Source organism: Geotrypetes seraphini, chromosome 7 (genome assembly GCF_902459505.1).
Source record: "Geotrypetes seraphini chromosome 7, aGeoSer1.1, whole genome shotgun sequence".
Taxonomy (NCBI): domain Eukaryota; kingdom Metazoa; phylum Chordata; class Amphibia; order Gymnophiona; family Dermophiidae; genus Geotrypetes; species Geotrypetes seraphini.
In genome coordinates, this window is record NC_047090.1 from 196,644,945 (window position 1) to 196,672,892 (window position 27,948).

At 46.5% G+C, this 27,948-nt stretch overlaps 1 protein-coding gene across 3 annotated transcripts in view; it reads right to left on the reverse strand.

Moving 5' to 3' along the window:
• BBOF1 (basal body orientation factor 1) overlaps positions 1–27,948 on the reverse strand; it is a 312,268-nt gene that overhangs the window by 268,655 nt on the left and 15,665 nt on the right. For 2 of the 3 annotated variants that reach the window (XM_033952957.1, XM_033952955.1), the window contains exons 2-3: positions 12,758–13,007; positions 4,810–4,875 (exon numbers count right to left, since the gene is read on the reverse strand). In XM_033952957.1, the coding sequence (XP_033808848.1) occupies positions 4,810–4,875; positions 12,758–13,007 (316 nt within the window). Of the gene's footprint in view, positions 1–4,809; positions 4,876–12,757; positions 13,008–14,032; positions 14,087–27,948 lie in introns of those variants that run through there. The other variant, XM_033952956.1, reaches the window with a different exon arrangement.

The following is a 27,948-nucleotide window of genomic DNA, read 5'->3' on the forward strand; positions in this document are numbered from 1 at the left end:
GGCAGACAGGTGACGACTCTGTCCTCTCTTCCTCCTGCGGTGTGGCTGTCCACATGTCGTATAATGGAGTCGCCTACGATGATCCCCATCTTCTTTATTCGGGAGTTCCTTGGGGGGCGTAGGTCCACGTCCTTGGAGTAGGGCCAGTCTTCTTCCTCCACTGATACTCTTGAAATTGTTTCCTGTTCTTTGGGTGGGGGGATGTCTTCCTGTGCTCTCACTATTCCTCCTGGTGTGCGGTTGTCTCCTACCTCGTCTTCGGTTTCTTCTGTGTTTGCATGGGTGTCTTCTCTCCTCACATGGGTTTCTTGAGTACAGTTTTCCAGCCCTGGGATCTCTACGTGGTGCTGATGAGCTTCCTCTATGAACATTTCTAGTTCCTTGACCTCGTCGTTTGGGCTGTACTCCACTAGAATCTTCTCCTGTGCTCGGATTCTGTCTTCGAGTTCCATCACTGTTCCTTCCAATAGTCTTACCTGACATTTCAAGCTATCCATCTCCATGCATCGATTGCAAATGTATGCCTGGATCCCCGAAGGGAGGTAGTCATACATATTGCAGCCGATACAGAAGACCGGAAAGCTCACCTTCTGACTTCCTTGGGCTTCCATTTCTTGCTTCCCTCGTGTGTGCTTGTGTTCCTTGCCTGCTGCTTCCTTATGTTGCTTGCCTTGCTGTGTCTTTTGTGTGTGCTGTCTCCGCTCTACCTCACCTTGATTGTATGTGTGGGTTTGTTCCCTTGGCGTCTGTCTCTTCCTTACCTTCTGTGTTTGTCGCTTCTTTACCGTTCAGTCCTCCTCGGTGTTCTTGATAGTAGATACTTGATAGTAGATACTCGTCCCTTGCAAGGCCCATCTAGCTGATCCATCTCTTCTCTCTGTGTGGAGACTGTAGTCATCTGCTTGGGGATGGCCTCGGTCTGTACAGAGACCTCTGTCCTCCGTCCTGGCTCTCCCTCCGTCTGCATGTGGACCGTGGCCACTCCCTGGATCCCTTTGGTGACTGGACTGCCTGTCTTGATTGTAGTCTTGTTGCTTCTAGTTCTTCCTGCCATTTTCAAGTGGTTTTTTTTTTTGTTAGTTAGATATTTGTTAGTTATGTCCGCCTGTTCGTTAGTTAGCTAGAAAAGTCTGTCTGTTAGATGGTTTGAAAGTCTGCCTGTCAGATAGTGTGAAAGTTTGAAGGATAGAGGTAGTCAGTTAATTGTTAGTGTGAAAGTTTGAAGGATAGAGGTAGTTAGTTAGAAAGTTCTGCCTGTTAAATGGTTTGAAAGTTAGAAGGACAGAGTGACTGGTGAGGTCTGCCTGTTGTTAATTTGAGAGGTCTGTCTGCTTGTTGGCTAGTTAGAAGGGTCTGCCTGGTATGAAAGTTTGATAGGAAGTTTAAAAGATAGTCTAAAAGTTAATAGCTAGTTATAGAAAGTTATAGACAGTCTAAAAGTTAATTAACTAGCTATATGTGCCTGGTGGTTGTACTCCGCCTTGTTATGTGTTGAGATCTTACCTTGGCGGTTATCCATAGGTGAAGTCTGGCAAAAGGAGTCACATGAACTGTATATGCCCATGTGACCTAGAAGAACCATCATGTTTCCAAGTTTTTATTCCAAGTTTATTAAGTATTTTTGATTTATCGCCAATTCAAAATTCAAGGCGATGTACAAATAAAATGGTTGGTGACACACTTGTAATTATTAAATTAAACAAACAATTATCTAAAATACACATAACACAAATAACGTTACATTTAAAGGTAGTTTAAATAGGTTATAGTGAAACAAAAGGAAAGATATTTAATGGTTACATTCGATAAAACAATCACTAATTCAAATTTAAAATATTTAATTAAATTCAGGGGAAAAACAATAGGAATGGGGACAAAGACAATTGACCTTTTGAATTATGGATGCGGAGAGAAAAAAGAAAGATCAGTTATTAAAGGCGTCAATATATAGAAAACTTTTAAGTTCTGACTTAAATTTTGTTAAGTTTTTTTCCTGTCTTATGTACAGTGGAAGATTGTTCCAAGATTGAGGAGCTGTTATGGAAAAGATAGTGTTACGCCTTGTGTTGATAACTTTTAGTGAGGGAATAGCTAAAAGTTGCTGATCTTGAGATCTAAGAGATCTAGAAGAAGTATAGGGTATTAAAAGTCTAAATATAAAGGCAGGAGTTTTGTGTTCTAAAGCTTTAAAAATGAGTAAACATTGTTTAAATACTATTCTATGTACTACTGGGAGCCAGTGTGCTTTCTTAAGCAGGGGTGTGACATGATCGAATTTTTTAGCCTTAAAGATTAATTTAATTGCGGAGTTCTGGATTATTTGTAATCGTTTAATTTCTTTCTGTGACAGACCTGTAAATAGAACATTACAGTAGTCTAATTTAGACATTACAAGTGAATGAATTAAGATATTCAACGATTTTGAACATAAAAATTTAGATATCGATCGGATCTGACGAAGTCTATAAAAAGTGGATCTTACGACTTGACTTATATGATCATGAAAGGACAATTTATTGTCAAAGGTAACGCCAAGAATTTTTGTATTATTAGTCATTTTTAACGAAATGCCTTTAATAGTTATAACAGAAGAAAGTGTTTCGCCGTCTTTCCAGGGAAAGAACATAAGATTTGATTTTTGAATGTTTAAAGCGAGTCTATTGGTTTCAAAGAAAGGAATCACAAGTAGATCGGAGAAAGTCATAATGCCGCTTTATAGAGCAATGGTCAGACCACACTTGGAATACTGTGTACAACATTGGTCTCCCAACCTAAAGAAGGATATAAAACTGCTGGAGAGGGTGCAGAGACGAGCAACGAAACTAATAAGAGGTATGGAGAAATTGGAATATGAGGAACGACTCAAGAAACTAGGATTGTTCTCCCTTGAGAAGAGGAGGCTGCGAGGGGACATGATAGAGACGTTCAAAATACTGAAAGACATCGATAAAATAGAGCAGAAAAACAAATTATTTACATTGTCCAATGTGACACGGACAAGAGGACATGGTTTGAAGCTAAGGGGTGACAAGTCCAGGACAAATGTCAGGAAGTTCTGCTTTACGCAGCGAGTGGTGGACGCATGGAATGCTCTTCCACAGGAGGTTATTAAGGAATCCACTGTGCTAGGATTCAAAGGCAAATTAGATGCACATCTCCTTATGAGAGGCATAGAGGGATATGGGTGATTAGAACAATCAGGTGTATACCTGACTGGGCCTCCGCGTGTGCGGATCGCCGGACTCGATGGACCATGGGTCTGATCCGGAGATGGCAATTCTTATGTTCTTATGTTCTTATGTTCAAGCCAGTCATAGTGATAGTGATAGTGAGTGAAGGAGGGTCACTTGATGGCAAAGCTATATCAAAGTTCCACAAAATATTTGGTAAAAGTGTGTATATATACAGTATGCTGTATATATATTTTTTTATTTATTCAATTTTCTATACCATTCTCCCAGGGGAGCTCAGAACGGTTTACATTAATTTATTCAGCTACTCATGCATTTTTCCCTGTCTGTCCTGGTGGGCTCACAATCTATCTAATGTACCTGGGGCAATGGAGGGATTAAGTGACTCGCCCAGGGTCACAAGGAGCAGCATGGGTTTGAACCCACAACCTCAGGGTGCTGAGGCTGTAGCTTTAATCACTGCGCCACACTCTCTAGGAAAGTGAGAAGGCTAATAAACCCAAACACTATATTTAAGAAGAGGGGGAATATTGTACAAAATTCTCTAAAAAAAAAAAATGTACAAAATTAAGAGAAAAGAGGAGGACCTCAGTACTGGGGGAGACTGCACCAGATCAAACCTTGCAGTAAACTCCGCGGGCAGACAACTCATATATTGATTATGCAAAATGAAGCCTAAACGAGTTTGCCCCATACATAATAGTAAATAATTTGAAAATTAATGTGAAAAAGTGAACAAACACTTATTTTCAAATTCTCCCCTCTTGGTCCTATTTTCATTCAATTTTCTTTTTCACTGTTCACAAAATAAATTGTAAAAATAACAATTCAGAATCAGCTGCCCAACAGAGCTCCGTTTTGTAACTTCATCAGGAGCAGGAACTTGTTTAACCTTTAGCACGTAGAGCAGAGAAGAGTCCTCAAAATGACCCCAATGTTGGGGGCATTTGGGAGGGGCTGTGGGGAGTCAATCGAACTAGGGCTTATATTAAGACCTACCCCGAAAATCATGCTAGGTCTTATTTTCTGGAAAACATTTTAAGCATTTTAAGGACAGCTTTCAGCTAGGCCATTTATCTAGGTAAAAACACAATTTGTTTTAGTGAAAGCCTTAAAAAAATTGCCCTCTAATAGTGGAAGCCTTAGAAAGCCGATATATTTAATTCAATAGCAAACTAAAAGGCCCTTTTACAGACGTACTAAATGCAAATTTTATATATTCAGGATGCGTGTCAGAGTTCTAGCAATGCTGATAGGTGAAAATTGAGCAGGTAACCTTTTCCCCATCCTATTGTTTCATCACCCTGCCCTTTTTATTTGTTTATAAATTGTATTTAACTCTTTATTTTTTACCTTCTGTGTTTGGTTGGTCTAAAGTTGTTTTAACCATCTGGTTTGATTAATGTGTTTTTCTTTTTACCCCAATTTTATCATTATTTGTAAATCGCATTGAATTACGATTTTGCAATCAAATCAAATTTTTATTAAACTTGAAACTTGAAACAGGTATAAATGAGGACATGCAGCATTTTGTGTTCGTTAATGTCTGTTCACATGCACTAAGCTTTAGAAAAATGGCCCCTAAAGTACTTTGTTCTGTACAGTACTTAAAACTCACCAGCCTTTCCTTTTCCCCTTCTGAATTTTTCTTCTGGATTGTCATCTGTTGCTGTAGCTTCTCAATCTTAACAAGATTTTTAAAAAGAATTGAAAAAAAGTTTAAAAAAACAGTTTTGGAAGAGAGACATGTCATTTTCACATGGCATCTAACAATTTCTCATATATTTATGCTAAGGTATAAATGAGCCTGGCATATTTCTTTTCAGTCAACAGAGGCCTACTGCTGATGTTGTTAGTTAGTTGGACAAGTGTAAAATCCCTAGTGGTGATGTGATGCCAATACATTAAAATTTAATTATTACAATTAAATGTATGAAATGTTATAATCATGGTCAGATGTTTCCAGTGGCGTACCAAGGAAGGGGCGTGGGGGGCGGTCCACCCTGGGTGCCAAGCCCTGAGGGGGTGCTCCCGGTCCGGTTCTCCCCCCCCCCCCACCCTGCGTCTGGTTCAGCCCCGACGTCTCGCATCTGGATTCCTCCCCGCACCATTTACCTGAAGCAGCCTGCAGCAAGATCGCGATCCCAGCGATCTTTGCACTGCTTCGGCTGTTTCCTTCGCCACGGACCCGCCCTCCTCTGACGTCAGAGGAGGGGCGGGACCGCGGCAGAGGAAACAGAGCCAAAGCAGCACAAAGATCGCTGGAATCGCGATCTTGCTGCAGGCTGCTTCAGGTAAATGGTGCAGGCAAGCTGGGCGGATGAGCGGTCCTTCGAGGTGGTGGGAGGGCGAGTGGTCCTACGGGGGGGGGGGGTACATGCCTTCAGGGTGGGGCGGGCGGGCAGGCAGGCCGGCCTTGGGGGGGGGAAGGAGACAGGCCTCCAGGGGGACAGGCTTTAAAGGAAGGGACAGGCAGGCAGGCCTTCAAGGGGGGGGCAGGCAGGCCTTCGGGGGAGGGTGCAGGCCTTCAAGGGGGGGGACAGGCCTTCGAGGGGGGGTGCAGGCCTTCAAGGGGGGGACAGGCCTTCGAGAGGGGGTGCAGGCCTTCAAGAGGGGGTGCAGGCCTTCAAGGGGGAGGACAGGCCTTCGAGGGGGGTGCAGGCCTTCAAGGAGGGTGCAGGCCTTCGAGAGGGGGTGCAGGCCTTCAAGAGGGGGGTGCAAGCCTTCAAGGGGGGTGCAGGCCTTCAAGGGGGGGACAGGCCTTCAAGAGGGGAATGCAGGCCTTCAATGGGGGGGACAGACCTTCGAGGGGGGGTGCAGGCCTTCAAGGGGAGGTGCAGGCCTTCAAGGGGGGGACAGGCCTTCGAGGGGGGTGCAGGCCTTCAAGAGGGGGGACAGGCCTTCAAGAGGGGGGACAGGCCTTCGAGGGGGGGACAGGCCTTCGAGAGGGGGTGCAGGCCTTCAAGGGGGGGCAGGCCTTCAATGGGGGGACAGACCTTCGAGGGGGGGTGCAGGCCTTCGAGAGGGGGTGCAGGCCTTCGAGAGGGGGTGCAGGCCTTCAAGGGGGGGGGACAGGCCTTCGAGGGGGGGACCGGCCTTCGAGGGGGGGACAGGCCTTCGAGAGGGGGTGCAGGCCTTCAAGGGGGGCAGGCCTTCAATGGGGGGACAGACCTTCGAGGGGGGGGTGCAGGCCTTCAAGGGGAGGTGCAGGCCTTCGAGAGGGGGTGCAGGCCTTCAAGAGGGGGGTGCAGGCCTTCAAGGGGGGTGCAGGCCTTCAAGGGGGGAACAGGTCTTCAAGAGGGGAGTGCAGGCCTTCAATGGGGGGGGACAGACCTTCGAGGGGGGGTGCAGGCCTTCAAGGGGAGGTGCAGGCCTTCAAAGGGGGGGACAGGCCTTCGAGGGGGGTGCAGGCCTTCAATGCGGGGATGCAGGCCTTCAAGAGGGGGGACAGGCCTTCGAGAGGGGGTGCAGGCCTTCGAGAGGGGGTGCAGGCCTTCAAGGGGGGCAGGCCTTCAATGGGGGGACAAACCTTCGAGGGGGGGTGCAGGCCTTCAAGGGGAGGTGCAGGCCTTCGAGAGGGGGTGCAGGCCTTCAAGGGGGGTGCAGGCCTTCAAGGGGGGAACAGGTCTTCAAGAGGGGAGTGCAGGCCTTCAATGGGGGGGACAGACCTTCGAGAGGGGGTGCAGGCCTTCAAGGGGAGGTGCAGGCCTTCAAAGGGGGGGACAGGCCTTCGAGGGGGGTGCAGGCCTTCAATGCGGGGATGCAGGCCTTCAAGGGGGGGACAGGCCTTCGAGGGGGGGACAGGCCTTCGAGGGGGGGGACAGGCCTTCGAGAGGGGGTGCAGGCCTTCAAGGGGGGGAAGGCCTTCAAGAGGGGGGTGCAGGCCTTCGAGGGGGGTGCAGGCCTTCAAGGGGGGGTGCAGGCCTTCAAGGGGAGGTGCAGGCCTTCGAGGGGGGTGCAGTCCTTCGAGAGGGGGTGCAGGCCTTCAAGAGGAGGTGCAGGCCTTCAAGAGGGGGTGCAGGTCTTCAATGGGGGGACAGACCTTCGAGGGGGGTTGCAGGCCTTCAAGGGGAGGTGCAGGCCTTCGAGGGGGGTGCAGGCCTTCGAGAGGGGGTGCAGGCCTTCAAGAGGAGGTACAGGCCTTCAAGGGGGGGACAGGCCTTCGAGAGGGGGTGCAGGTCTTCAAGGTGAGGGGGACAGGCATTCGGGGGGTGCAGGCCTTAAAGGGGGGAGAGGCCTTCAGGGGTGGGATGCAGACCTTTAAGGGGGGGACAGGCCTTCAGGGGAGGGGGCCCTGGTGCAGAAGTACACGGAGGGAAGGGGGATGGGTTCAAAGAGACGTGCATATGCCGGACTTTGGGTGGGAAGAAATAATGGGTATGAAAATAGAGGAGAGGGAGAGAGATGATGGTCCATGGGTTTTAGGGAGGGTAGGAACAGAAAGGGACGAAAGTTGGACACAAGGGATGTTGTGGACGGGGGGAATAGAGATACTGGTTAGGAGGGTAGTTGGGAAAAGAGAGAGATGGTGGTCCCTGGGGTGGTGGGGAAGGAGGTAGAGATGCTGGATGAAAGGGTAGTTAAGAAAAGGTGGATCTGTGGAGGGAGACAAAAAAAAGGAAAGATGCCAGACATCCGAGGGAGGGAAGGGAAACGGGGAGGACAGAGATGGCAGATGGATGTTTAGCATGCAGAAAGAAGGAAGAAGGAGACCCTGGCAAGCAAGTTATCAGAAGAAAACCAGAGCCTTGGACCAACAAGATTTGAAAAATAACTAGACAACAAAAGGTAGAAAAACTAATTTTATTTTCTGATTACAATATGTCAGATTTGAAATGTGTATCCTGCCAGAGCTGGTGTTAGACCGCAAACGTGAGCTAGGATTTAACAGAGAGAGGAAAAGTCCTTTTTGTTTCTTTATTTTATTTACACCACAGCACCAGTGTGGTTAGGAGAAGCCAAAGGGGGGTGAAAAAGCTATAAAATAAACCCACCAGGATGTTTGAAAAAAAACAAACACCCAATTGGGCATTAAAATCGAATCGATAAACCAATTCAATAGGCTGAATCTGGCAGCACTAGTTTGTGATACTGTCGTAGACTTTAGGACTTGGGATTGGGGAGAGATGGCATCCTCAGTACTTTATAATGCAAGTGAAATGAGGATTTGGTCAGACTTTTGAAGGGTCTGCAGAAGAAAAATATTGTATAGGCCGGGGACATGAGACAGCAGGAAATGGGAACTTTTCTTCCTTCTATTTTTGTGAATGGAAAGGCTGAGGATGTCAGAGTTCAGTTAAAATATGTGCTTTATAAGAAAATATAATAATGTGTTTTATAAAATTTATAAGCATTGCTGGCCTACCCGGTGAGGTGTTCCTAGTGGTGGAGGCAGCGTGTCAATGTGTTGAGAGGAAGAGGTGGTCAGGGAAATTCTGCTGAGCAAACTCCAGGCCCATTTCACCCCCCAGTTAGTCCACTCCACTCAACTGGTTCACACACTGAGTGGGTCTTTGGGTGTTGTGCCTGGGTAGTTGTTTTGGGATCTCTTCCAGTAGTTTGTCAGTATCTCCTTGTGGTTGAAGGAAGGAAACTTTGTTAACCTTAGCATTGTCCTTCAGAATATGTTTGTAACAGCGCTGCTTGTGTGGCATTAGGCTATGTAGTGATCGAAAGAAAAAAACATTCCTGCACAGCTAAGTCCATGTGAAGTTACCTTGTGCTGTATTTGACATCTAGCAAGGTCTCTGTTTGGAAGGAAAGATCTAAATTTAAAAATGAAGTGGCCAGAAGTTATGGTAAAAGCAGATAGTGTAGCTGATTTTAAGAAAGATTTGAACAAATTCCCGGAGGAAAAGTCCATAGTCTGTTATTAAGACAAGGGGGAAGTGTCTGCTTGCCCTGGATCGGTAGCATGGAATGTTGCTATTCTTTGGATTTTGACTAGGTATTAGTGACCTGGATTGGCTACCATGAGAATGGGCTACTGGGCATGATGGACCATTGGTCTGACCCAGTTAGGCTATTCTTATGTTACTAGTCTTTAAGCCCGTTACATTAACGGGTGCTAGAACATATGTGTGTGTGTCTGTCTTTTTTTCTCTCTCTCTCCTTAGCCGCTTTCTTTCTTTCTGCCTTTATTTTTCCTTGGCTGTCCATCACCACCCCTTGCCTGCTCCCCCTGTCCATTTTCCCTTCCTTTTACCTCCACTGTGTCCACCACCACCCCTTCACTGCTCTCCTTATGCAGCAGCAGCCCTTCTCCCTTTGTTTTACCTCCCCCCTGTCCAGCAGCACCTCTTTCCTTCTCCCTCTGTCCAACATTAGTCCTCCGTTCCTTTTTCTTCACCTCCCCTGTCCATCAGCATCTCTTTCCTTCTCCCCCTGTCCAGCAGTAGGCATCCCTTCCTTTTTTATCCTCCCTCCTCCTTCTTATCCCTATGATACTCTTACCTTGCTCTGCCCCTGATCAAAGGTTCCCGACAGCTGCCCAGTTGCACCCATTGGAAAAGTTCCCACTGCCGCATCCCGCACCCCTCCTGACGCGGCTCCCGCTGTCCTTTCTGTCTGTCTCTGTCCCTGGCCTCCTTTGCCTGTCTGTCTTTCTGTGTATCTCCCTGACTCTGTGTCTTTCTTCTTTCCTTTCTGTCTCCCTTCCTCCCTCTGTCTGTCTGTCCAAAGCAGCATTCCATCCCCCTCCATTTCCCTCCCCCCACAACAGTTCCCTGTGCACCTGCCCCTGTGTCTTTCTTATTTTCTTTGTGTTTCCCTTCCTCTTTCTGTCTGTCCAAAGCAGCATTCCATCCCCCTCCATTTCCCTCCCCCCACACCAATTCCCTGAGCACCTGCCCCTGTGTATTTCTTATTTTCTTTGTGTTTCCCTTCCTCTCTCTGTCTGTCTGTCCGTCCAAAGCAGCATTCCCTTCCCCTCCATTTCCCTCCCCCCCACCAGTTCCCTGTGCAGCAGCATTAGCGTTTCCTCTACCCCCCCCCTTTCCCTTCCCGCGGGCCGGACTACAAAGGTGGTGATTCCAGCAGCGCTTGCATCAGTCTCCACACGCTGCTTCGGGCCCTTCTACTGCCCTGATTTACTCTGGCACGTCCCTGATGACATCATCAGAGACGCGGCAGAGCAAATCAGGGCAGTAGAAGGGCCCGAAGCAGCGTGTGGAGACTGATGAACACGCTGCTGGAATCGCCATTCGGGCCCGCGGGAAAAGAAGGGGGTGGGCGGCAAAGGAGAAACGGAGATCGGCGGCGGCGGCGGCGGCAGGAGAAACAGAGAACGTCGTCTGGCTGCGGTCCGGCTTGTGGAGGCGATAGGCTGGTGACGTATTAGCGCGCATGCGCACTCCTTAGGCCACAGACCTACAGCGCACGGAACACGCAAATAGGAATGCGCATGCGCGAGTTAGCCTTTTATTATATAGGATGTTCTCATCTATAAGGGCCTTTGTTTTCACTTCTTATTTTAATGTATTTTTTTTCTGGGAACTTATCAGTGTTTTTTTATAATGGGAACAAAAATGGAAGAGAATTAATGTGTGTGGAATGGGGGGTAACTAATTTCTTCAGCTAATTCAATCCACCTCAACCAGACATAGGAGAACTCACGTATCATTCACACACCCTCCAACCAAAAACGTCAAAAGAAAAAACCTGTTCGACAACCTCCTAGTCATTCGAGCTGCAACACTTGACCCCCAACTCTACAACCTATTGACCTTGACCACAGACTACAAAACCTTCAAAAAAGAAATAAAAACCCTTCTATTCAAAAAACACATAAAACCGAATTAACACAATCAGAACTGTCCCAAGCATCACCTGCAACTACTCCATATGTACTTCTGATGTCATGACAATTCAGACATAATTTATGTTATGTTATGTTTGGAATAATGGTTACTGTCTTAGATTTTAGGACCTGGGATTGGGGAGAGATGGCATCCTCAGTACTTTATAATGCAAGTGAAACGAGGATTTGGTCAGACTTTTGAAGGGTCTGCAGAAGAAAAATATTGTATAGGCCGGGGACATGAGACAGCAGGAAATGGGAACTTTTCTTCCTTCTATTTTTGTGAATGGCAAGGCTGAGGATGTCAGAGAGTTCAGTAAAAATATGTGCTTTATAAGAAAATATAATAATGTGTTTTATAAAGTTTATAAGCATTGCTGGCCTACCCGGTGAGATGTTCCTAATGGTGGTGGTGGTGGCAGCGTGTCAATGTGTTGAGAGGAAGAGGTGGTCTGGGAAATTCTGCTGAGCAAACTTCGGGCCCATTTCCACCCCCTAATTAGTCCACTCCACTCAACTGGTTCACACACTGAGTGGGTCTTTGGGTGTTGTTCCTGGGTAGTTGTTTTGGGATCTCTTCCAGTGGTTTGTCAGTATCTCCTTCTGGTCCAAGGAAGGAAACTTTGTTAACCTTAGCATTGACCTTCAGAATATGTTTGTAACAGCGCTGCTTGTAATGTAATGTAATATATGAGGTTCAATAAAAAAAAAATTTTCACTGCCTGTTTCTATTCTGACCATTTATTCCGTTTCATGGTCATTACAAAAAATATTTTTTTACATGGGGGGGGTGTCAAAAAATGATGGGCCCCGGGTGCCACATACCCTAGGTACGCCACTGGATGTTTCAATAGGTTTCACTTCAATTCACACCAACACAGAGATTAAACATTTATCCCCCTTTTACGACGACGCGAGGCAAACACTCTGACGTCCATTAATTCCCTATAGACATTGGAGTGATTACCGTAACAGCAGTCACTAGCGCAGCTTTGTATAAAGGGGGATAAAAATTTGTATTTATTTATTGCAACTTAAAAATGCAACTTAAAAAAAAATAACAACTGAGGTAAAAGAAACTAAATAAGTACGTCCAACAATTGTTATCAGATGTTGTTTAAACAAGGTAAATTACATCTAATATAATAAAAGCCTAAGCCGCGCATGCGCACTCTTAACTGCGTGCTCCCATTTTCCGTGCGCTGTAGGCTTTGTAATTTTTCCTAAGAGCTAGAACTCTTTTAATGGAAACCTCAGAGCTTTCCAATTTCTTCATTGCTTTTTAATAACAGGAAGGTCCTAAAACAACACTTAATTACATACAACATATTTTATAGCCCAGTTAGGACCAGGGTAAGGCTGCAGGAGGCATAACAACCAGCGAATTGCTAGCCTACATTTCAGGTGCCTATCGCGGCCCTAGGGAGACACCTAGGGCCAACTAAGCTCCGCTAAGGCCACTTCCAGGCAAGTCCATGCCTAGCCTTGGGCGAGCTTAGGCGGTTCTATGCATCTCCCTGGGCTTGCGAAAGCGCCTACAATGTAGGTTACCTGCCTCGGGGTATTAAAAAAAAACAAACAACCAAAACATTTGTCCCGATAGGCTGGTTAGACAGTGGTAGGACACCTACCACCGCCTACAATCAGGACGCCATTTATAGAATTTGTCACATAATGTGCCCGATGCAACAGCATAATTAAAATCTTTCAGTATCACAATTAAATTTGAACTCATATCTTTATCAACCCCAAGTCCTTCTCTACATACCAATTCATCTTTTCCCATGTCCTGTTTCTTCAGGAAGCCTATGACATCAACAATGTCTTTCTCCATCTGAAACTGATGTTTTGTTAAGTCCTCATTGTTTCTGGCTAGCCTGAAACAAGCTTCCCGATACTCCACACGTGAAAGTTCTGTCATATCCAGTCGGGCTTCCCAGAGGGCAGCATTAGCTTTTGCTCTCTCCACATCTGACTCCTTGCTAATTTTGGATTCCATTTTACCTCCTTTTTTCTGCCTACAGTAAATCAAAGCACAAAGAGATGCAAAATACTTGAAAAGTTGTTTAGGTTGAAAAGCAAAAGAACTAATAAAGCCCAGGCTATTAGGAAGACTCTAAGCTCATTTTTAATGTATTACGACATATTTTGCAACATTAGAGTGGAGGAGTAACTTACCCCCTCTTTTACTAAGCTGTGATAGCGTTTGTAGCGTGCGCAGAATATTAGCGTGCGCTAAAACCACGCTACGCAGCTAGAACTAACGCCAGCTCAATGCTGGCATTAGCATCTAGCGTGCGCTAAAACCACTATCACAGCTTAGTAAAAGGAGCCCTTTGTGGTTAGAGAAGTGAGAGAGAAACCAGCAAATCCGTGGTTCAGATCCTACTGATGTTCCTTGTGGGCTTGGGCAAATCACTTTCCATTGTCTTAGGCATAAATTTACAACTAGCTTTATTCATTAAAGGACACTAATATGTGTTATTTACACATTCCTTTTTCATTTATGTTGTTGTTGCAAAGAAACCTATTTAGTGTGGTAGCATCTTTAGTAAATCTTCTCCCCCAGGTTTTGTAGAAATTAAGGATTATTTTTAAAAACATACTAAGTTATACCAATGGTCCGTCTAGCTTAATGTGACCATTTATTTTTTTCATCAAAGCGGGACATCTATTAATTTTCAGACCTGCCACCAATCCTGCCCTAGCCCTGCCCCCAATCCCACCCTAGCCCTGCCCCAGCCCCACCATCAATTTCTTCAATTCATTTTTCATGTACACACAATATCTTAATTAATAATGGTAACCATAATTTTTTTTTAAAAACACAAAGTACACTGTACGCAGAGAAAATGTTAATTATCATTTATGAGTTTTGGGAGGTTTTCAAAGATGTCAAGGCAGACGACTTTAAAATATGCACTGTCACCTCAGTAACTATAGAAAAATAGATAAATATAGTGCAAAATATAGACAGCAGATATAAATTCTCAAAACTGACACATTTTGATCACTAAATTGAAAATAAAATCATTTTTCCTACCTTTTTGTCTGGTGATTTCATGAGTCTCTGGTTGCACTTCCTTCTGACTGTGCATCCAATATTTCTTTATTTCTTTCTTTCTTTCGTATCCAACATTTCTTTCACAATCCAGCCTCATCCCCTTTGGGTCCAGGTCTTTCTCTCTTTTCCCTCTGTTACCCTTCCCAGATCCAGTGTCAGTTCTCCTTTGTACCTTTGTTCCAGGTCTCCCTCTCTCTCCCTCCTCTGCTATGATCTTGCATCTCTCTGTTCTTCCTCAGGGTCTCTCCCCCTCTGTCTGAACCTCCCATAATCCTGCATCTGCCTCCTGTCTTTCTCCTTTGGTCCAGGCCTTTCTTTTCTAGTATTTTTTCAGCTTACAACCCCTCCCCCCTTTCTCTGCCTCTTTCTCCCCATCCTTCCTCTCTCCATCTTTCCTATGTCCCCCCTCATTGCCTTCCAGCCTTTATCCCTCCCTCCCTGCCACACCGAAGCCAGCCTGCCTGTCTGTCTGCCTCCCTCCGAAGCCTGGCCTACCACCAAATCTTCTTCTCCCCTCACCCGTTCCGCTGCTGCTTCCTGTTTGCCACTGCCGCATCAACAACCGCAGGAAAGGCATGTCCAGGCACCGGCCCAGAAGCCTTCTCCCCAACGTCAATTCTGACATCGGAGAGGAATTTCCGGACCAGCCAATCGCTGCCTGGCTAGCCCGGAACTTCCTCTCTGACGTCAGAATTGACATCGAGGAGAAGGCTTCAGGGCCAGCGCCTGGACATGCCTTTCCTGCGGTTGTTGCGGCAGCTGGCGGTGAAGGAGGGAGAGAGCCCATTCTCCGCAATCACCTGTCCCATTGTCCCCACACACAGCTTTGGGATGCTGTCTCTGAAAGCGGGATATTTTGGCATCCCGAAGATGTGCGTGGGGACAATGGGACAGGGGATCTGTAAAAGGGACGGTTCCATTCAAAACGGGACATATGGTCACATTAATCTAGCTGAGTCTCCTGTTTCGAATGGTGGCCAATGCAGATCACAAATTGTACTGAAATGAACTTTTGGGGTCTGGAGAGATAAAGAAAAGAGTTCCTACTGAAAACTGATATAAGAGATTAGGTTGTAACTTGATAATATCTTTTCCAGGGTACTCTGTCAATTCTTGCGAGCATACGGCAGAAAATTATCAATCACAACTTTTGAAACCTCCTCCTTCTCCCAGGAGTCTACTGCCTCCTTCAGTTCATTCCAAAGCATGCAAAAGTTCTAGAGCAGTGTTTCTCAACTTCTTCAAGGTTCCGGGTCAGCTATGCATTTTTCCATCTGTTTCCATCCACTGGTGGATGGACGTAACCCATGCATTCTGGACTGATCTGGAGTAAGTGTAATGGAAAGAGGTGTTTTTCAACTCATTTTCCCCGGTGTTGCTAGAAGAATTGACCATATTATTGGATCAGGCTGGCAGTACTGATTGCAGCATTCCTGACCCTGGCACAGGTAAATGCAGGACAGGGAGGAGAAGCATCAGTCCTACAACATTTCCAGTTGGAGCTGGCAGTGGCGCTAATAATTGGGTTAGTGGATAGGCATTTCAAGTACTTACTTATTGGCTGTTCTTCTTCTGAGGGCACACATGCTTGTTAAAGAAAAACAAGAACTTGTGTCTGTCAAATTTTGCTTGACACATTGGTCGAGAACTACTGGTTTAGGAAAATCATGAGTGGGAAGGGAGCAGTTCTTTCAACTTTCATGAAACTAACAACCAGCAGCCAAAAGAATTATGAGACATTTTTTCATACCCTTCCTAATTTCGCTGTGGAATATATGCATATACCCCCGTCAGTCCTTTTCCTGGGCCACAAATACCCTTACACCCAAAGACAAAGTCCACAGCCTAGGAGTAACTCTTGACTCCAACTTATCAATGACAGATCACGTATCCAAACTAGTATCATCCTCCTACTACCTCCACCAGCTAAAAACCATACGTGCATACTTCTCAGAACTCGAATTTGCCCAACTACTCTATGCTTTTGTACTATTGTAACACTCTACTAGTGGGCCTGCCTACCAAAACTCTCTCCCACCTCCAAAGGATTCAAAATGCTGCAATCCGCCTTCTGAAAAAACTAGCCATCCGCAACCATGTTACCCCTGCTGCACCTTCAAGGCACTGGTCCTCGCTTTCTAAACCTTCCATGAAACAATTCCATACTACATGAAAACTAAACTACAAATTTACTTCCCAAAGTGACCACTGAGGTCCCAAGGAGAAAAACGACTGACCATACCTCCTGGCTGCTCCCTCAAAACTGAAACATCCCACAAACGCTCCTACTCACATTTCATACCCAAACTTTGGCGCACCATCCCCCCATCTGTCAGATCACTAGATGGACTCTGGACATTCAGGAAGGCCGTGAAAACCTTCCTCTTTACTAACCCAGCGCCTTAAAGTCATTCACCCAGAAATGCCACTCAGTCAACACACCTACGCCACCTAATCTCACCAGATCTGCATCCGGAGTACTGTGTCCGAATCTGGAGTACTGCGTCCAATATTGGTCGCCGTACCTAAGAAGGATATGGCGATACACGAGAGGGTTCAGAGGAGAGCGACGCGTCTGATAAAATGGATGGAAAACCTTTCATACGCTGAGAGATTGGAGAAACTGGGTCTCTTTTCCCTAGAGAAGAGGAGACTTAGAGGGGATATGATAGAGATTTACATGATCATGAAGGGCATAGAGAAAGTAGAGAGGGACAGATTCTTCAAACTTTCGAAAACTACAAGAACGAGAGGGCATTCAGAAAAGTTGAAAGGGGACAGATTCAAAACCAATGCTAGGAAGTTTTTCTTCACTCAACGGGTGGTGGACACCTGGAATGCACTTCCAGAGGGCGTGATAGGACAGAGTATGGTATTAGGGTTCAAGAAGGGATTGGATAATTTTCAGAAGGAAAAGGGGATAGAGGGGTATAGATAGAGGAATACTACACATGTCCTGGACCTGTTGGGTCGCTGCTGGGCACGTTGGACTTCTGGTCTGACCTAGCAGAGGCACTTCTTATGTTCTTAGATGCTACTTAGTGCATATATTTTATTGTCATGTCTATTTTGTAAATTATTGTCATGTCTATATTGTAATTTATGTCAATTATATCACCTTTGTTCTGTCTGGATTATTATGGATGTACTTGGTAACCCGTTCTGGGCTACTTTGGGAGGACAGGCTAAAAAATTGAATGAATAAATAAATAAATATGGTTCTGGTAGTGATACCTTTTTTGATAATGCCCAACATTCTGTTCGCCTTTTTTGAGGCCGCTGCGCATTGTGCTGCCGGTTTCATTGTTTTATCCACCAAAACCCCCAAGTCCTTTTCTAGGTTGCCTTTTCCCAATGTCATCCCCCCCCATCGTGTAGTTGTACATCAGGTTCCCTTTCCCTATGTGCATAACTTTACATTTCTCCACATTAAAACTCATCTGCCATTTATCTGCCCACTCACTCAGTTTGTCCAGATCCCTTTGGAGTTTTTTACATTCCTCTACAGATCTAACCTTACCGGAGAGTTTTGTGTCATCCGCAAATTTTATAACTTCACACTCTGTCCCTGTTTCCAAGTCATTAATAAATATATTGAATAGCAGCGGTCCCAGCACTGACCCTTGTGGGACGCCACTTGTGACCCCTTTCCAGTCAGAATAGTGTCCCTTTACTCCTACCCTCTGTTTCCTGTTTGCCAACCAGTTTTTGATCCATCTGTGTATGTCCCCTTCCACCCTGTGGTTCCACAGTTTCCTTAGAAGGCGCTCATGAGGTACCTTGTCGAAGGCTTTCTGGAAGTCTAGGTATACTATATCTATGGGGTCACCTTTGTCCAATGTCCGCTTATCCCCTCGAAGAAGTGCAGTAGGTTTGTTTGGCAGGATCTTCCAGTACAGAAACCATGCTGGCTTGTTCTCATCAGCTTATTTTTTTCTATGTGCTCACTGATACTGTTCTTGATCAATGATTCGGCCATCTTCCCCGGAACTGAGGTCAAGCTGACCGGTCTATAATTCCCCGGGTCGCCTCTGGTTCCTTTCTTGAAGATAGGTGTAACATTTGCTATCCTCCAGTCTTCCGGTATTACCCCTGTTTTCAGGGATAGGTTACAAATCTGCTGCAGTAACTCTGCTATTTCATTTCTAAGTTCTCTTAGTATTCTTGGGTGAATTCCGTCCGGGCCTGGCGATTTGTCAGTTTTTAGCCTATCTATCTGTTTGAGTACGTCTTCCAGGCTTACCTCCATGCACGATAATTTTTCCTCTTGGTCCCCCTTGAAGAATTTTTCTGGTTCCGGAACATTGGATGTGTCCTCTTTTGTGAAGACCGACGAGAAGAACGTGTTTAATCTGTCCGCCACTTCCTTTTCCTCCTTTACCACTCCTTTCCTATCCCCCTCATCCAGGGGTCCCACTTCCTCCCTCGCCGGCTGTTTCCCTTTCACATATCGAAAGAAAGGTTTAAAGTTCCGTGCCTCCTTTGCAAGTTTCTCTTCATATTCTCTCTTTGCTGTTCTGACTACGCGGTGGCATTCTTTTTGGTGCTTCCTGTGCTTTTTCCAATTTTCCTCAGTTTTATCCTTTTTCCATGTCCTGAAGGATTTTTTCTTATCTCCTACCACCTTCTTAACTTCTCTTGTTAACCATGCTGGGTCCTTTGCTTGATTCTTTCTGCCCCCTTTTCTAAATCTGGGTATATATCGGCTTTGCGCCTCGTTCAGTGTCCTTAAAAAGGGTCCAGGCTTGGTCCACCGTCAGTGCCTTTCTGGTGCTGTTCTTGAGTTTTCTCTTTACCATGTGTCTCATGGCATCATAGTTCCCTTTCTTGAAGTTGAACGTTGTTACAGTGGTTCTCCTCCCCTTTGGCATACTTAGTTCCACTTTGAATTGGATCGTGTTGTGGTCACTGTTCCCTAAAGGTCCCGCTACTTCCACTTCTTGGGCAGGTCCTCTCAGCCCATTAAGGATTAAATCCAGAATAGCTGCCCCTCTCGTTGGTTCTTTGATGAGCTGTTCCAAGTAACAGTCCCCTACAGCCTCTAGGAACTCCAATTCCTTTGAACAATTGGAAACTCCATGGCTCCAGTCTATCCCTGGGTAGTTGAAATCTCCCATAACTATGGTGTTTGCGTTTTTTACATTCTCGCCTCAACTCAGCTCTCAGTTCTTCATCTATTGCTTCTGTTTGTCCGGGCGGGCGGTAGTACAGCCCCATCTTTATCTCGGTTCCCTTTCTTCCTGGTATTTTAACCCATATTGATTCCAGTTGGTCATTAATTGTTGGTGTGTCCACTCCGATCGATTGAATTGTATCCGTTACATAAAGTGCTATTTCTCCTCCTTTCTGATGTGTCCTGTCTCTTCGGTAGAGCTTGTACCCTGGTAGTGCTGTGTCCCATTTGTTGTCCTCGTTCCACCATGTTTCCGTGATTGCTATGATGTCTAGGTTCTCATCTTTGGCCCTGGTTTCTAGTTCCCCCATTTTGTTCGTCAGGCTTCTTGCATTAGTGTACATACAGTTTAAGTCTCGATGGATTTGTTTTCTTGTTGGTTTCCCTTGCGATCCATTTTCCTTTCCGTCCCCTTCTTGTTCTGCAGACTTTTGTTTATTGTCTCTCTTGTCTTCCTCCTGTGGGGCGTGGTGTGTTTCTTCATTACATTCATTTTCTTCTTCCTGCCCCTTGTTGACTTCCCCATGTAGTAGATTCCTCCTATCCCTTTCCTGATTTGTCTGGCTCTGCTGGTATTCCATTGCTTGTTTGACGTTGTTGGTGTCTTCCCTGCACTTTCCCCACTCAGTATCCTTTTGGGATACTGTTTTCCTAATCATCAACATCTGGTTGACTGTCGGCTTTCCCCTTCCTCTCAGTTTAAAGCTTGCTCTATTCCTCTCTTGATGTTGCTTGCTAGTAGTCTAGTTCCCGCCGTGCTCAGGTGTAATCCATCTCTCCTGTAGAGCTTGTTCTTGCCCCAGAACGTTGTCCAGTTCCTCATGAATTGAAACCCCTCTTCTTCACACCATCTCCTCAGCCAAGCATTTATTGCTTGTAGTTCCGTCTGCCTCTTCACATCAGCCCTCGGTACTGGTAGGATCTCGGTACTTATATATCAATCTCAACCTCTTACCTAGTCTTTAGAAAATCATTGAAAAGGTTGAAATCGGAGAGCTTTTGCAAAAACTTGCCAACCTGTCAGTTAGAACTGGACAGATACCGGACGATTGGAAGATAGTGAACGTCACGCCAATTTTCAAAAAAGGATCAAGAGGAGAACCGGGCAACTACAGACCTGTGAGTCTTACATCTGTCCCTAGAAAGATGGTTGAAGCACTGATTAAAGATAGCATAGTTCGGCACTTGGATACACACGACCAGTCAACATGGCTTCAGGAAAGGGAAATCATGTTTGATGAATTTACTTCAATTTTTTTAGACCGTGAACAAACAAATTGATAGTGGAGAACTGGTGGATATAATATACATGGACTTCCAGAAAGCGTTCAACAAGGTTCCACATGAAAGACTTCTCAGGAAACTACAAAGCCATGGAATAGAGGGAGATATACTAAGATGGATAGGCAAATGGCTGGAGAACAGAAAGCAGAGAGTGGGCATAAATGGGAAGTTCTCAGACTGGGAGAAAGTGACTAGTGGTGTGCCCCAGGGCTCAGTACTTGGGCCCATCTTATTTAATATTTTAATCAATGACCTAGAAGAAGGAACATCCAGTGAGATCATCAAGTTTGCAGATGACACAAAGCTATGCCAGGCAATCAGATCACAGAAGGATAGCGAGGAACTCCAGAGTGACTTGTGTCAGAGAAATGGGCAGAGAAATGGCAGATGAAGTTTCATGTGGAAAAGTGCAAAGTAATGCATTTAGATAGAAAGAACAAGGAACACGAGTATAGAATGTCAGGTGCAACTCTGGGTAAGAGCAAACAAGAAAAGGACCTGGCTGTACTGATAGATAGGACCCTGAAACCGTTGGCACAATGTGCGGCAGCGGCAAAGAAAGCAAATAGAATGTTAGGCATGATAAAGAAAGGAATCACGAGTACGGTAGATCAGAGAAAGTTATAATGCCGCTTTATAGAGCAATGGTCAGACCACACTTGGAATACTGTATCCAACATTGGTCTCCCAACCTAAAGAAGGATATAAAACTGCTGGAGAGGGTGCAGAGATGAGCAACAAAGCTAATAAAAGGTATGGAGAACTTGGAATACGAGGAATGACTTAAGAGACTGGGATTGTTCTCCCTTGAGAAAAGGAGACTGCGAGGGGATATGATCGAGACTTACAAAATACTGAAAGGAATCGACAAAATAGAGCAGGAAAAAAAAATTATTTACAATGTCCAATGTGACACGGACAAAAGGACATGGACTGAAGTAAGGGGGGACAAGTCAAGGACAAATATCAGGTAGTTCAGCTTCACGCTACGAGTGGTGGACACCTGGAATGCTCTCCCAGAGGAGGTTATTGCGGAATCCACCATTCTAGGATTTAAAAGCAAACTAGATGCACATCTCCTTACGAGAGGCATAGAGGGATATGGGTGACTAAAATTATGCCAGGTGTACACCTGGCTGGGCCTCCGTGTATGCGGATCGCCGGACTTGATGGACTGAATGTCTGATCCGGAGATGGCAGTTCTTATGTTCTTATGATCATACTACATATGGTTAGTATTTCTCAGCTGTTAACCGCACTGAACCGCAAGGTAGCTGCGGTATATCTAATCTAACCTTCAGTTTATATACCAGATCATTTCCCGAAGGAGCTCGATTCGGTTTACAATTCATTAAAGAAATAGAATGACAGGCCATATAGAGAAAGTGATAGGCCATATAGAGAAAGTGATAGGCCATATAGAAAGTGATAGGCCATATAGAGAAAGTACTATTAGTTAAGATTAAATAGATATTTAGAAAGCTGAAAAATAAAATATACTTTGTTACAGTTCATCAGCTGGTAATCTTGGAAACTTGCCAAGTTTTTTAAATCTTTCCGAAACTGATGTAACTGACCTAACAGTCTTAAAGAATCTGGGAGTTTATTCCAAATTTCCACCAGTTTAAATGCCATAAACTTACTAAGCTTCCCAGCACATTTAAGTCTTCTAGAGGATGGAAATGATAATTTATAAATTGTTGTAATTCTTGAATGACAGGATCTAATAGCGTTCCAACATAGAGGAATTGAAGGATCGAATATTCCATAGAGGAATTTAAAAACAACACACGCACTGTATCTTATGGTAGACCGGAAGCCAATGAAGCTTCCTCAATAATGGGGATACATGGTCGTACTTTCTCTTACCAAAGATAAGTTTAGCCGCTGCATTCTGTATCAACTGTAATCAATCTAGACTACCCTATTTAATACCCAAATAAACAGAGTTACAATAGTCCAAATGAGCAAGCACAGTAGAATGTACCAAAAATGAAAAATGTTCATGATAGAATAATGACCTAACTTTTCTCAACATGCGCAGACTGAAGAAACATTTTTTTGCCAAAGAGTTTATCTGGTCATTAAAAGTAAGGGAAGGGTGGAGGAAGTGACGTCATCGCCACGGATGGGAGCTTGAATTGAGAGCTCCTGTTCAGGCCGGCAAAATAACTATCATTTTGGTGTGAAAACGGCGCAAATTTTCGTTCCCGGAGGTTGGTGAGGCGTGTGAAGTCGCAGCGATCACTATGGCAACGCAAAAAAAGTTGCCCGGCGACAAACCCGGGCCAGCGCACGATGGAACAAGCGCTGAGCCGGGCAACACGTGGCAGCATGGGCCCTGAAATATGCAGCGGGGAGGCGGCGAAATCGAGCGGGGCCCTGGTGGCTGTGGCGGATATGGTGGAGGATCCGGGGTCAGAGAGTTTGCCGATGGACCCGCTTACTAAAGCGGATATGCAGCGATGGATCGCAGAGGTAAAATCTGAAATCTCTGCGGTGGCGGTGCAGGTTCGGGAGGCGGTGCAGGAGTTGCGCACCGACCTGGTGGAGGTGGGCATGAGGGTCGAGGTGGTGGAGATGCGCATGGATAGCTGTGAGGACAGTGTAACCGGAATGCAGAGATCACTGGAGACGGTGTCTGCGGATTACCAACTTCTACAGGATAAGGTCAAGGACCTGGAGAACCGCACCCGGCGTAACAATTTGAGGGTGCGGGGCCTGCCAGACCTGCCTGAGTTTAAGGATGTTCGTGCTACTACAATCAAACTGATCAGGTGGCTCCTGCAAGACAACACATTGGAGCCGGGGCTGGAGCGGGCTCATCGTGCGCTGGGACCCAGGACACTGGATCAACCGAAGGATATAGTGTTGTGTCTTCAGAGCTTTGTCCTTAAAGAGCGGATTTTCCGCAGAGCCCGGGAGATGGGCACAGTCACCTGGGAGGGCCACCGGCTGGAGTTTTATCAGGATTTAGCTGCTGGCACACTTCAGAAACGGCGGGCGTTCAGGGAAGTGACCAAGGCTTTGCAGCGCAGCAATTTGCGCTATCGCTGGACTTACACTTTTGGTGTTGTTATTACCATCAACGGAGTTCACACCAGAGTTACCACTGTTCGAGAGGCTCGTGGGCTGCTACAACAAGCGGGTATTGAGATCCCTGAGGAGCCTGCCCCGGTGGGAGGTGTAGTGCCTGGCCAGGGTGTGCGTCCTTCTACCTCCCGCTGGCAACGAGTGGAAAATGGATCCCGAAGCGGGAGAGGTGGCAGAGGGGGTGGACCCCCTCATCGGGCCATTGCTTCGACCTCCAGTGCTCCTCCCTGAGAGCTGACTGAATGTACTTGTCTATTCCCTGTTTCCAATGCCAGTTTCAGGCCTCGGCGGGGGGTCCTTGGACTCCCCTCCGGAGGAATGGACAGTTGAATCTTTCTCCTTGGGAGAGTGTTGTGTGGGGGTTATACACTACCTGGTTCGGGATGGGGGGAGGGGGACGTTGAAGGTTTCAGATTGGTGTTAAATAGGGGGTAGTGTGGAGTGGGGGAGGGGGGAGTGTAAATGGTGACAGGGGAACTTGAGGGACTGGTGGGTTGTTGTTGTTTGTGTGAGGGATGTGTGTAAGGGGCCATGGAGATGGTTCACTTCTTTATATGTTGGTGGGAGATCTGAGGACTCTCACTGTGGGGGAGGGGGGGTGGTGGGGAGGGGAGAGGGGGGACGGGGGGACATACTGGTTGGGGTTGGGTTTGCATTGTCATTATTTTATTTGGAATATGGGGGCGTTTAAACTGATCTCTTATAATATTAGGGGTCTCAATTCTCCCAACAAGAGAAGGGCCTTCTATAGGGAATTGCTCCGTTTGAAGGCTGATGTTTGCTTTGTCCAGGAAACACATTTACTGCAGTCTCATGAATCCTTGGCTGGAGATCACAGGTTTCCGCAGGCCTTCTGGGCTTCCCGGGTGGGCACTTCTAAGAGGGGTGGGGTGGGAATTCTTATTCGTAAGGGGATCTGTTGTGAGGTACGAAGGGTGGTGCGGGATCCTCAGGGCAGATACATTATGTTGGAGGCTCTGATTGAGGGGGTCTTGTACTCTCTGGTAAATGTATATGCCCCTAATGAGGGTCAGGGGACCTTCTTTCGTGAGTTGGTCCCTCGGATCCTCAAGTTTAAGGGGGGAGCCCTGGTTTTTGGTGGGGATTTCAATCTTACGGTGACCCCTCATTTGGATAACTCAGGGAGGGCGGATCATTATGGGAGAAGGGATCGTAAACTGTTGCGGGAGGCATTGGCCAATCTGAATGTGGTGGACTGCTGGAGGTGGCTACATCCTTCGGTTAAGGACTATACTTACTTTTCGGGAATACACTCCTCGTATTCTAGAATTGATTATGTTTTTGTGGAGCGGGGACTACTTCGGAGGGTGGAATCAGCGGGGATTGAGTCACTAACGTGGTCGGACCATGCCCCGGTGTGGTTGCGATTCCAGGGGGTGGGTGGAGGCTTGGGACGGAAATTTTGGCGTTTTAATGATAGTCTTTTAGATGACCCAGAGGTGGGAACACAGATCGAAGGGTGGATACAAGACTACCTTGATGTAAATGTGGAGTGTGGAGCTTCATTGGAAGCGGTTTGGGAGGGGTTAAAGGCTACACTTAGGGGCAGATTAATAGCTTTGGCATCGGCCCGACAGCATAAGCGGCGGGAGGAGGCAGCGGGTCTGTTAACCGAGATTGGTAGGTTGGAGAGTTTGCATAAGCGTTCTCCTTGGAATGTGACATTGCGGGAGCGCTTGTTTCAGGCCCGTAGGGATCTCCAGGCTTTAGACATGGACAGATTACATCATAACTTACAGCTCCTCCAACAGAGATATTTTGAGTTCTCTAATAAAGCTAGTCGACTGGTTGCGCACCGTCTTAGGGTGCGACAGACGCACAACCAGATCTTGTCACTCCGAGCGGCTTCTGGGGAAGTGTTGCAGACTGAGGATGCTATCCGTGCCCGGTTTGTGGAATATTATTCCCAGCTTTATACCCCGGAAGATCCAGGGCCCTCGCGGGACCAGGACGCTTACTTAAATTCAGCAGAGTTGCCTCAGATTACACAGGCCGATGGGGTACGGTTGGACCGCCCTCTTACATTGCTTGAGGCTCGTAGCGCGTTGCGTTCTATGAAGCTTGGTAAATCGCCTGGGTTGGACGGTTTCACTGTCCGGTACTACAAACGCTTTCAAGATCTGCTGCTACCTCCTTTATTGCGTTTTCTTAACTCTTTACAAGGGAATAGTACCCTCCCTTACTTTATGCGCTTGGCGGGAGTGACGGTGATAGCTAAGGAGGGGAAGGATCCCCTCCAATGTGCTTCCTACAGGCCGATATCCTTGCTGGGGGTTGATACTAAGATCTTCACGCGAATTTTGGCGGATCGATTGAGTTGGATTCCTCGGCTGATCCATCCAGATCAGTCGGGCTTTGTGGTGGGCAGACAGGTTGGTGATAATACTCGTAGGGTCTATAACTTGTATGATAGGGCGAGGGGGGGGGGGGGGCGAGAAACGGTGTTTTTGTCTATTGATGTTGAGAAGGCGTTCGATAGGGTAGCTTGGCCCTTTTTATTTCGGGTGCTAGAATCGGTGGGGTTGGGCCCACGCATGCGGGACTGGATTCGGGTCCTGTACAGTGGCCCTTTGAGCTGTATTAAGGTGAATGGTGGTTATTCAGAGACTTTCTCTCTGGCAAGGGGCACACGTCAGGGGTGCCCGCTTTCCCCGCTCCTTTTTGCTTTGACGGTAGAACCCCTGGCGCAGCGAGTGCGGATGAATCAGGATATTAAGGGGGTTATGGTGCCGGGAGGGGATTTTAAGCTGGCCTTGTTTGCGGATGATATTCTATTCACGGTGGAAGAACCTGAGACCTCCCTGCCGGCTATATTGAGGGAGTTGGACATTTATGGTGGGGTGTCGGGTTTTCGGGTCAATGTTGGTAAATCAGAGCTCCTCAACATTAACTTGCCTGAGGACCGAGTGTCCCATTTCCGAGATCGATACCCGTTTAGGTGGGTTCAGCGCTCTTTGCGATATCTCGGTGTTTATTTTGGACCGCCGGGAGTGGATTTATATGACCTTAACTATCCCCCGCTCTTTCGTCGTATTCGCCAAGATTTGCTTAATTGGAAAGATCTGTATTTCTCTTGGTTGGGCCGGGTGGCCATCGTGAAGATGATGATTTTGCCTCGTTTGTTGTTTTTATTCCAAGTATTGCCTCTTTGGGTGGGTAGAAGAACGCTAGAGGGGGTTCAAAGGCAAATCTTTAACTTTATTTGGGCTGGTAGGCGGCCAAGGGTGAGTAGGAAGGTCCTATGTATGGGGAGAGGGGATGGAGGGCTGGGGGTCCCAGATGTGGTGAAATATTATCAGGCTGCTCAGCTGCGCGCCCTCTTAGAATGGCAGACGCAGACGCCGAAACTGTGGGTGGAAATTGAGCAAAATTTAAGTGATGGGGTGCCTTTGTTACATAGGCCGTGGGTACCTGGTAGGGCACGATTGGTAGGGGGGGTATCCTCAGTAGTGACTTCCTTGAGGGTATGGAATCAGACCCGAGCTTGTTTATTGGGGAGTAGGCGACATTCCTGGTACACTCCGTTGAGACACAACCCTGACTTTCCACCGGGAAGGGATGGGGAGTGTTTGCAGACTGGGAGTCACGGGGTTTGGTGTGTGGGACAGTTGTGGGACCCGGTCCAGGGAGGTGTTAGACTCTTTACAGAACTCAGGGGTAAGTTTGGGTTCGGGATAAGGGATCTGTTCCCCTACCTACAGGTTTTGCATTATATTAGGACCTCAGGTCTACTGGGTGACTTGAGGGGTGGTAAGATGCCCTTTGAGCTGCTATTGGGCCCGGTGCTTCGGAGGGGAGCTCTCTCTGCAATATATAGATGCCTTAGTACAAAATACGGCCATCCGCTTAATATTCGGACTAAAGAAAAGCGATCACGTTAGTCCATTCTACAAACTCCTTCACTGGTTACCAATTGAAGCACGAATTCAGTTCAAATTCTCCTGCCTCTGTTATAAACTAATCTGGGGATTGGCCCCCAGCTACCTCCTACCTCACTTTGAATTCCACTCCTCTAACAGGCCTACCAGAAACCATAACCTCTTCACATACCCAAACATTACAGGCTGTAGATATCAAACCTTCTTTGACAGAACATTCAAATTCCAAGCAGCCAGACTGTACACTTGGCTAGGTTACTTCACCGATGACGCCAGAGAATCATATAGTGCCTTTAGAAAAGAACTAAAAACCACCCTGTTTAAGAAATTCTTAACCTAACCAGACTCCCCTCTCATCCAAACAATCCCGTCCCCCCTCATCAGCCAAAACTCCATCTTTAACTTACCTACCAGCATGCTCATTGGTGACCGTCCTCCGCTAACGT